Below are 12,190 nucleotides of genomic sequence, written 5' to 3'. Positions count from 1 at the left end.
AGGAATGACAAGAGGATTTACTAGAGACAGAGTGGGGAGTAGAACAAGACAAAGTACACTGCTGAGGGGAGCAATGGTCAGGTCAGGAGAGGTCTGCTGCACTATGTTGATCAACTCCAGGACAGGCTGGGATAGAACTCATGCTGAAGTGGCTTTAGCTTCTTAGTGCTGTGCTTTAACTCACTGTGCCACCAGGGAGGGCCAGAAGTGGACAAATTTATAGATTTATAAAACTTGAATGTAACAGGTAGCTTAAACAACCCATTCACAAGTGTAGAAATTGAAAGGATAATACAGTCTCCCTAAAAAAAAAAAGCCCATTCACTGGATGGCTTCTCCAGTGCATTCTACCAAACCTTCAAAGAGGAAGGATCCTAATCCTCTTATACTACACAAAATTTTCAAACAAATCAAAAAGGGTAAAACATTCCCCAACTACTCTACATTACTGTGACTGCAAACCAAGTAAAGAGAATATTAAAGTAGCAAAGTATTGACTGGTATTTCTAATGAACACTGAAGCAAAACCCTAATTAACTGAAAATACAACAACATACTAAGAATTCATCCACCATTATCAAATAGGTTTTATTAATGCAAGGCTGATTCAACCAACATATGCAATTCAATCAATGTCATTTTTACCAGATCAACAAAAGGAGAAATAAAAAAATCAAATCATTTCACCAGGTGCTATAAAAACATTCCTTAAGATTTATGAAAGGACTTAAGAAAAACTCTCTGTAAAATGGTAATTAACTGAGTTATTTAAACACAATAAAGGTTTTATATGACAAACCACAGCAAACATATTTAATGGTGAAAAAATGAAAGCATTTCTCATATGATCAAGAACAATACAAGGATATTCACTGTCACCACATCAAATACATGTTTAACACATATTCAAAGTCCTAGCCAGAGCAATTAGAAAAGAACAAGACATAAAAGAAAATAACTGACACAGTCACTATTTGCAGATCACATGGTAATATACTCTCTAATAAAAAAACTATCATAACAAATGAATACAGTAAAGAGTACATAAAAAATTCAGTTGGCAAACAATGCATCAGAAGAAAGGATAGTAAGAAAAATCCCATTTATAATTATATCACAGTAAATTTAACAAAGGAGGTACACTTATATAGTAAACTATAAGACTCTGTAGAGAAAAATGAAAGAAAACACAAAGAAAAGTAAAGCTATCCTGAGTTTATAGACTGGAAAAATAAACATCATTAATTTGAAATGTAACTGAATTTACAAATTCAATGCAATCATAATCCAACTAACATTTTTGAAGGAAAACAGAACAATTATAAAATTTGTATGGAACCACAAAAGGCCCAGAATTATAAAAGCAGTCCTGAGAGAAATGACAAAAATTTATTACACTCCTGGACTTCAAATTGCAGTACACCAAAAAACAGTGTGGTATTGGAGTCAAAAGAGAAACACAGACCAATGGAACAGAATAAGGAGCTGGGAGATAAAGCCACAATAATGTGGATAGTTAATCTTTGACAAAGGATCTGTACCATACATTGTGGAGAAAGGAAAAATCTCTTTTAAACAAATGGTGTTGGAAAACATGGACAGCCTCATGCCAAAGAGAGAGAGAGAAACTGTCATCTATACTGTAAGTCCACACACAAAACATAAAGTCAATTAAAGAATAAGGTATAGGAACTGAAATTATAAAATACTTAAAAGAAAACATAGAACTGCAGATGGCAGATTACAAATGATTATTTGCATTCAAAAATGATTTTCTTATCATGTAAACCACAGTGATTTGTATCTCCTGTGTCTGGTTCCTAGGGTTTTTATTTTGCTGTTTTCATAAATGCTTATGAATTTTTGCTATCATTAAAAAAAAAACATAAGGGGTACACTATAGGACATCTCCACAAAGATGTATTTCAAGACAAAATTGTGATGACAAGGGAAACAAAAGCAAAAATAAGGAGTGAGACTACACAAAACTAAAATGTTTTTGCACTTCAAAAGAAACCATTATAAAAACAAAAAGGGAACCTGCAGGCTGGGAGAAGACAGCTGTGAAATAAAAGTAAGAAGTACTTATACCAATTACAAGGTAATAGAAAGAAGTAATAAATAGGAAATAGAAGAAGTAATAAAAACCCTCCCCAAAAATAAAAGTCCAGGACCAGATGGATTTACAAATGAATTTTACAGAACATTCAGAAAATAACTAGTGCCTATTCTACAGACTCATCCAAAAAATTGAAAAAGAAGGAAAACTACCACAAACGTTCTACGAAGCCAACATCACACTAATACCAAAACCTAACAAAGAAAACACAAAAAAAGAAAACTTCACACCAATCTCCCTAATGAACACCGATGCAAAAATCCTCAACAAAATCTTAGCTAACAGAATCCAACAATGCTTAAAAGAATAATATGCCACGGCCAAGTGGGCTTTATCCCAGGAGCAAAAGGATGGATCAACATCAGAAAATCAACTAATGTAATCCATCATATCAACCAACAGAAGAATAAAAGCCACATAATCGTATCAATAGATGAGGAGAAGGCTTTTGACAAAGTTCAACACCCATTTATGTTCAAGGCCCTTGAAATCCTCGGAACAGAAGGAACATACCTCAACATGATAAAAGCCATCTATGATAAGCCCACAGCCAATATTATCCTCAACGGAGAAAAGCTGAAAGCCTTTCCTTTGAGATCAGGAACAAGATAAGGGTGTCCACTATCGCCACTGCTCTTCAACATAACACTGGAAGTTCTAGCCAGAGCAATAAGACAGGAAAAAGGCATACAAGGAATCTAAATAGGGAAAGAAGTAAAACTATCCTTATTTGCAGATGATATGTTAATTTACATGGAAAACTCTGCAGAGGAACTAATCAAAACCATCCACCAGTTTAGCAAGGTAGCAGGATATAAAATCAACACACAAAAGTCAGAAGCTTTCCTATACACAAGCAACCAATCAGAAGAAGCAGAAGTAAAAAACCCCATCCCCTTTTCAATTAAAACAAAAAGAAAAAAAAAAGTACTTATACAATCCAACAATATAAAACACCACCAATTAAATGGGCAAAAGAAATACACGGGCATATTTTTAAAGAATGTACTCAGATGGCTGAAAGACACATGAAAAAATGTTTAACAACATTTACTACAGGGGAAATGCACATCAAAATCAGTATGTGGCACCACCTTATTCTTGTGAGCATGGCCCACAGTAAAAACAATGTAAATAACAAATGTTGGCAAGGGGAGAAAAAAAAATTCTCATGTACTATTGGTGGGAATGTTAGCTAGTGCAGTCTCTATGGAAATGTTATAGAGATTAATTAAGAAAACAGAAATGGGAATCCTGTATGGTCCATCAACATTCCACTAGGTATCTCTGCAAAGAATAGGAAAATTCTAGTATCAAGAGACTTTGGCACTCCTATGTTTATAGCAACATTGTCCATAACTGCCAAGTCCTGAAACCAACCGAACTGCCTATCAGCAGATGACTGGATGAAGAAATTGTGGAATTTATACTCAATGGATTAACTATTCAGCTATTAAAAAACAGGAAAGAATGCCCTTTTGGTTAAAACAAAATGGACCTTGAGGTGATTATGCTAAGAGAAACAGAAAACAGATATATATATCCAATATATATTTGATACTTTCAGTTATCTGTGGAATACAAGTAACAAAATACAAAATACAGGAAAAACAAATCTTAGAGAAAAGTTTAGGAGACTAGAGGTGGGGCACAGAGTGGCAGATGACAGAGAAAGGAAGGGGTCATGACACTGGTATGGAAGGTCTGGTGAAGAATGTGTGAAGTATATGCACAAAGAGTAAAAATATAATCCCAAGTTTATATAGAGAAGCAAACAATGAAAAATTTAATAAAAATACAACTGGCAGGATTAAAAAAACCCTTTGCCTGTTAAGAAGAGATTATGCTAAAAAGTGAAATTCTAAAAATCAGGCCCAAAGTTTTATCATATCATTTATAATTACACAAGATGAATATAAAATCAGAGGCCATAATGAGCATTTTCAACCGGATGATTAACAGGAAAGACAGGAAATGTACTCAGTCTTGAGATAAAAGGACACAAGATCACACTGCAGCCCTCATACAAAAAAAAAACAAACAAACAGGACTCCTAACAAACGAGTTTTAGAAGGGGTTTTATGTATATATAGTATATATGTATTATATATATATATACAAACACACACAGAAGCACATATAAAATACATACATGATGTATATATATGTATATTTTTCTTAAAATAATTGGAGATGATAGCAGACATTTATAAATCATTCTACTGAAGGTATTACTCTGTACATGATTTTTATCAACATCATTTATGAGAAACTTAACCTTCTTGACAGACTTTAGACAGAATTTCTACAGTTTAACTATATATATATATATATATTTAGAATAACGTGTGCCTGTTTTTTTGTACATTATATCAAAATACTGCTTCCCACAGAAATTTTGGTGATGTATAAATTCTGTTCAAATTATAACTGTAAATTCAGAATATACTATTAAAGAGGTAGAAGGGAAAGTGATGAGGAATGTTGATGGAAGATGAAAATGTTAAGACTTTAAATTTATTCTACTGAATATTTGTCTTGTTGAAATTAAGAATTTGTATAATAGTCTGGAAAAGCATACCAGTATAATTCTAAATCCTTCTCACCGAAGTAAAATTTAATTGAATAAACCTGAGATGAAACTTGTATGTCAAAATCCCTGAATGCTCATGAGAGGATAAGACAAAGAAAAAATCAGTTTGGAATGCATTAGTTAGAGAAAATAGTTTGAATGTTAGGAACGATGACTATTCAAGAAAAAAGTCACTCTGTACTAAGTGGATTTCTTTCAAATGAGATTAAAAAGCCCCTTCTGAGCATCAATTAAATACTAGTAACTTTGAAGTTGAGTAACCAAACTTGAGATGATCTCTGTATACTCCAAATGCTCTCCTACAGCAAAGTGATCTGTAAAATTCCTTCAGAACATCTTATTATGAATTATGTAATTTTAGTTTTCAAAATATCCCTAATATTTAGCATAATGTTATTCAAGAAAGAAATTCTTTATAGAATAATAGTGGTCATAGACAGAAAGTAAGTCTTAGAATATTACCAAATTTTGAAGTCTAAGAATGGAATTGCATCAAAAAATAAATATAATATCTGATACAGTCAACAATTCAAAGTATGGTAGTAACAATTCCACACAATATTTTAAGATTTCCATTATTTGTAAACAGTTGGCAGTTGAATTTACAGACTGGCATGTCATTCAAAGTAAAAATTCTGTTAATTTATTACTCCTTGGTGATTTGGAAAAGTACTCATGACTCAATAAACAGATTTCTCTTAAGGCTTTATTTAAGGAGGTAGATCTAGATGTTTATGTCAAATATTTTAGAATCCAATAAATCTACTCAATTCAAAACACTATGATATTACCCTAGAGAATTTAAAACAAGCAGCTTAATTTTTATAAAATAAATAGGAAAAAAGTGTCACTTTGTATTTGAAACTAGAAAAAAGGTTCTAGTAGCGTCTTTGGAAATTATATTCTCTTAAAATTTTAGATGATAGGTTGAAATCTTGTTTTACATAGCATGACAAGTAAAAACAGAGTCTTTAGACCTGAATCAGTATCTCATATTTCAGTGTAATGATCAAGAAACATTTTTTTCTGTTGTATTTTCCATATGATCACAACTTTTGAAAACCAACTATGCTATTTTGATTCTTAGCACTCTAGTATTTAGACAAGCATATTGTCTATTAAAATCTAGAACAGAGAAACTTACTCTGTCATGAAGAGTCCAGCCAACATATTTTAGGTAACTGTCATTTAGGAAGGCATCACTATACATTTTCATCCATACTCCAATTTCTTCAATACAAATGGCTCTAATCTCAGCAATAGCATCACTAGAGGGAAAAAAAAAAAGAGATAAACTTTTGACTCTAAAGTTAGAATATACTATATACTCATTGTTGGTAACACTGTATTTATAAAGGTATTGTTAAAGGCCTCCCAGTTGAGTATCTTGGTTTTTTTTTGTTGTTGTTGTTATGGCTTCTTTAATATAAAAACTACTAATATCAAACTAAAAAAAAACTTTTAGAAGCCTCTGACCCAAATGTTCTATTTTCATTAAGCTAGGATGGCATTTGGAGTTTTCTAAAAGATTTCCAATTATTATGGAACCAACAAGTACGTTGAATTTCCTAAGGAAAGTAGAACACCAGCATCCAAATACAGAGAAATAGCAAATCCAAAAAATTTTCTTTAAATAATTACGAGTTTTATAAGCTAGCACACATTTAATGAATTATAAGCAAATAAGTTTTATGATCAAAACAAATTAGTATCAATGAGGCAAACTCTTAAAACAAAAAACCAATATTATCTAAAAATATACAATAGTTTATCAAACACAAAACCTTAAAATCCTATACAGAAGAATTCACATCTAGTGAAAAAGGGGGAAAAAAAGGTAATTTATACTGTTTGGCTGAAGCAGACAATTCAAAAGTCAGAAGGCTCTACTCCCATTTAGCTCTTCTCCTTACTATAAATATCCATATAACCTTCCTGGTATGATTTTCCTAATCTAAAATCTGTGGCCCAAAAAGTAATAAGTAAATATATTGACATTATCTTTCAACAGATTATTACCTCCAGCTACTAAAAAATTAGTATTAAATAAAGATGAAGCTTAAATTTTCTTTTACAGCAATCATAAGTTTATGATTTAACTTATGTAATAAAAATTTCAGGTAATTTTGAAGTCTTCGATATACAAATGACAATACAAAAACATGCATCACAGTAAAAAAAAAACAGTACATAGCAAAATACTTTAATGGTAAAATGAAATATGGCAAAAAGCATTTTTTTCCTTGGAACTATATTGTATATCTGCTATAGGACATCATCAACTAAGTTTTTAAAAAATTGTTTTTATACTTAGAGGTGAAATTACAAGGTGAGAAGGAATGTATACATTTAGCATTATTAGATAATAACTATTTTCCCCAAAAATTAGTACTTCATATCCTTACCAGATATTTGATATTATTCTATTAAATATAACTATTATTATATTTAATAAAATATTATATTTATTATTTAATATAACTATTAAATATAGCCTGCCATTTCTATGAATTGAAGATTCATATACTTTTGTCTTTCACTGACTTACCTAAATAAAAACAAGTAACAATAATAAATTGCCCCCTTAAAAGCCAAAATACAATTATAAGACCCAAACCATCATTTTAATTCTCTTGGTACTAGTAAGTCAGTTATCTCCCAGAGATACATTATCCGTGTTATTTGTTGTATTACACCTGTAAAAATCCTAACAATGACACATATTCTTAGGGAAGCAAGTTGAGGATAAAATGAACAGGTATGGTAATGCCTACAGTGATTACTATGTAGCTACATACATAACTCATTCACTACTACTGATATTACTGTTGCCATTGATACTTAAGGTGACTAATTTCCAAAAATAGGAAATACAGATTAGACTTATATCAGTAGGAAAATTTTATTCAAAATCTTTTTTTATAGGACTAACTTTTTTTTTTTTGTATGATCATTGCTATATCTATCCCTAAGTTCTAGAACCTTTTTCTTACCTACTAGAAAAAGCTTATATACTTGGACCACAGGTCCTTTCTGTATAAACTACCAACACTTGATACAATTTGATCTTCTTGGACTCCCAATACTTGTCACCTTTTGACCAGTATAATCCTTCCCACTGAATTTAAAAAATTAAATATTCATTCTGGAGTAAGAATTTTATTATGTGTATTCTAGCAGCTGATTCCGCTATTAAAAGTACTTAAATGATTTGTCTATTTGGCCTTCAGAGTTCCATTTTTTTTTTGCTTGAGGACATCACCCTGCTAGATTAAACATTCTTTATATATAATTACAATCTATAATCACACCATATGGTTAAATTACACCTCATGTGTGGTGGTTTTAAAATATGTCCACAAATTCCTTAATATTGCCTTTAGGGAAGACAAATTCCTTGAGTGTGGGTGTAATCAGTAACTTGTTTCTAACAATGTGCTCAAAATGACAAACTATGACAAAGAGAACAAAGGTTATGATAATTTTTCTTTTTTCTTTCTCTCTGAAAAAAAATCATCTGCTATGTCTTAAGGGCAATCTAGCTATTGTATGCAGAGTGTCATGTTGTGAGTAACTGACATTTAAATTATCTTTATTATAACTTCATTTTACAGTATAAATGGTTATTTTCATTCCTATGAAAAAACTTACCTAATTTGCTAGCTTTAGTTAGAAGTCTTTTTTGGGAGAAATGACTCATTAAGATTTAAAGTTTTTATTTTCTCTTACTTTCTTGGCAGGTGTAATTAAGATTATCTTCTGCTTATAACAAAATAAAATTTAAACCAGATGATTTTAAATTAAATGCTTCTTATACTATTTCCCAATAAGCAAGTCCATTAAGTTATGATGACTATAACATAAACTTTGGAGACTGATTTGTGACTAATCTGGATGTTTTGACATTTAAAATTATCTTTCATGTAAAAGAAATCTCAAGAGAGTTCTAGACCGAAAAATAATTACATGAGCCAAGGTCTACTATCTATATTATAGCACTCAATGAATTTTATGCCTAACGTAATTTTGTCATGAAAGGTAAAACTGTAAGACTATGAATAAGAACTTGAAAGTAAAAATTATAATTTAGAAAAAGGTGAATAAAATATCTTAGAAATAGGTAAATTTAGTTGAGGTAAGAACAGGAAACTTGATGTAAACAAAATTATGGTGGAGAGCAGAAAGGGTTGGAGAAGATTTATAAGATGAAATAATATTTTAAGTGCACATCTGAAAAGCTGAAATTCTTCTGTTTGCTAATTAAATAAATAAAACTAATTTCTTCAGGATGACCAGTTATTTAAAATGCACTAGAAATGTACTAAGTTCAGAAAATAGGAATAATTTCATCTTTTTTGTTCTGTTTCTCATTGGTGAAAAGATATAAAGGCATGACATAATTATTTATAAGAGTCTCAGACATAGTAGGTGACATGGCTATCTGTTACTCTGCACTACTCCCAAATATTCTATTGATGGAATTTTGAGCAAAAGATTAAAAACAATGTAAATGACTAACTTCCAGAAAAATGTTTAAATTAATATTTACATTTTAACTATCAACCTGAGCACAGATTAGGTCAAAGATGAGATGCTATGAAGAAGGTTAAAATTACAAAATGATAGTTTGTTCAGAATAAATCATACCATGGTATTGTGTAAGTTTAGCTCTGAAAATATGATTCTGAAATATTTGATTAGTATAAAAAGATGAACAACACAACTACAAAAGATATTTATTTTTCATCTCATACTTGTCAACATATTGTTCTCTCTTCTTCCATTAAGTTTGGTTTTGTGGCCTGATAACTTAAAATTTTGCCATTAGTAAAACAGAGAGCCTTTCCTTTTTGATTGATTTTAAACTGTCTCATGATATTTGATGTTTTTTTTTCATTATGTATGCCTAAATGTGGAATCTTTTTTCTGAACCAAGTCAACAGTTGTTAAAATCTTTCCAATCTAAAAATTCAGTATATGATCAAACCAATTTTGTAAAATGCCAGTTCACTCATAAATACTGTTTCTTCTCAACATGTCTCTCTTCTTTTGAAGCTGCAATGTAAATAACTCACTAGCTTCACAAACTAATGCTATGAATCAGAAATATTGTTCCATATTGTCCTTTATATAGTACCTGGGTAAATTCCTAAGTATTATATACCAATCTACTACCTATTACTTGTTCAATAAGTAAAGAATCACTAATATATTTTTCATAGCTGTATTTTAAATTGTGTTTTAATAGCCATTTATTCTTATTCTGTGCCATTTACTTGTCTGAAGGAACTGGGTCATCTGCTCTATGTACTTTCTGACATTGTAGTCTAAAATGATAGCATAAGGATTCAATCAGACAAAATAAAGTTCTATTATCAATATTTCTTATCAATGAATATTAACATCTAATAGCATGTAAATTAATATTCAATTTTTGTTTGACTTTTGGGTGGCAGACTGGACTCAATGTAAACTGTTAAGTGTCAAATCTGCATATCACCTTATAATTGTCATATGTACATGTAGTTACATCTCCCCCTAAAAATTAAAGTAGATTAAACTTCAATTCTGGATAATCAATAACTATTATCCCTGTCATGTTAGTCACTCTGAAAGGAAGGTCACATTCTCAACTATATTTGCACTGTTCTTTTGATCAGTTAAGATTTTAATGTATAGAAATTACATTGTAATAGGACCAATACTAATTTGTGCAAGGTTAGACTAAACAAAAACCACATCTATAAGGTAGGAAATTATCTAAGTGTTGTGTTTCTGAAAGCACTACATTGAAAGCTTTGGCAAGACTACATATGAGTAAACCACTAAAGTGAGTAAAAGATCAAGCATGCATGGTTGAGCAAGATGAATAGATTTTATGATCCCACCTGAAAAAAACTAAATATCTACTTAAAACATATAAAATAATGGTTTTAGATGGTGGGTTATCGGGCAAAGTAGTAAGGACAGCTGAGCCTGTTTATGCCCAAGCATTGAAAGGAAGCTGGGATGCTAGAGAATAAGGTGGCTAAATTTCACAAGGCTTAGCATCAGAGGATGCTCAAGAGGCACAGAGATGCAGCATTATAGAGATCTGTGGCAAGATCCTATCAACTCTACAGTTGAGTTCTAAACAGAAATTACATATGAAAAAACTACCGAGGGCTGCAGAAAGAATGGAAAAAACAGAGAGAGAAATATCTCTGAAGCAAAGACAGGCCAGGGAATACTTTCTTCCAGTGAGGTGGCAGAAAAACCTTATAATTCAAAGAGTATCAAGTGAATCAATCAGTGAACCACATAGTATCAGTGTTAGGGGAAAATTAATCCTAGATTAAATGTGGTTCTGTTCTTGTTAAAAACACATCTTGAAAGGATCAAGCATTAAGTACATTCCAGAAAAAGTAGACATATATTTATAAAAATATAAAATTAGCATGCAACAAAACTCACAATGCCTGGCATCCAATAAAAATTGGCAGGCATTCCAAGATATTGGCCAAATATACTGAGAGGCATTTACTTTTAAAAAATGCTAGATTTTAGGTTAAAACTTTGGAAACAGATTCTCCCTGGTGGCACAGCAGGTTAGGACGCTGACAACAGCCACCTTAGTGCATGTTTGATCCCCCGCCCAGAGATGATCCACATGGCGCAGCAGATCTCTTCTGACCCACCCATTGCTCCACTTAGCAGTGTACTTCATTGACTTGCCTGTTCTACTCCCTGTTCTGTCTCTGGTGAAGCCTCTCACTGCCCCTGCACCTCTGACCTGTACCCCAGTTCTGAATGCACAAGCAAATCTTAAAAAAAAAAAAAAAAAAGTTGGAAACATATGGCATGCTGGCAAGAAAATAAACCAATCAAACACATTAAATCCAGAGTACAGGTATACTAGAGCTATAAAACTTAGGAAGAACTGTGAAAACTTGCAGGAGTTGACTTGACTGTGAACCAAGTATAGAAGATGGGAGAGTATCAACAAAAAATAGAAAATAGATCGAGAATGACCACAGCATTATTAGCTTAGTATTGTAGTCACACTTGGGTTGAACCACACACAGAGGGGAGAATCAAAGAATCAAGAACGATACTAGAAATGAGACATGGATTGACTAAATAAGCTTCCCACAGATAAATGGTGGGCTAGAGGGTTATGCTCAAATATTAAGAGTAACCTGAACAGACCCATGCTTTTCATGCATCACTGGTGGTCAGGGAGATTACGCATAAGCTCCAAACCAGACCAAACAAATCAAACAGTACCTACCAAATACACAAAAACCTCAAATGGCCAAGAAGGTTGAGGCCCAGTTGAAAGTAAAATTCAGTATAGATTTGTAGTTTACTTTAACTCTGAATATACTTTCCCATCACCCACAACAGAGTCATAGTATAGAAATCTTACTGGTTTCTGATAAAGTTCTGATGAGTTACTGGTCGACTATGAAACTATACCACCACAGGGGAAATTCCTC

At 31.8% G+C, this 12,190-nt stretch overlaps 1 protein-coding gene across 2 annotated transcripts in view; it reads right to left on the bottom strand.

The window, feature by feature from the left end:
* The window catches only part of STAG1 (stromal antigen 1), a 293,851-nt gene that overhangs the window by 96,287 nt on the left and 185,374 nt on the right, over nucleotides 1-12,190 (bottom strand). For both annotated transcript variants that reach the window (XM_004682176.2, XM_004682177.2), the window contains exon 10: nucleotides 5,857-5,980. In XM_004682176.2, coding sequence (XP_004682233.1) covers nucleotides 5,857-5,980 — 124 coding nt within the window. The remainder of the gene's footprint in view (nucleotides 1-5,856; nucleotides 5,981-12,190) is intronic.

This window comes from Condylura cristata, unplaced genomic scaffold (assembly GCF_000260355.1).
Source record: "Condylura cristata isolate star-nosed mole 26May11 unplaced genomic scaffold, ConCri1.0 scaffold00014, whole genome shotgun sequence".
Lineage (NCBI taxonomy): Eukaryota > Metazoa > Chordata > Mammalia > Eulipotyphla > Talpidae > Condylura > Condylura cristata.
This window is presented reverse-complemented; position numbering and strand designations above follow the sequence as displayed.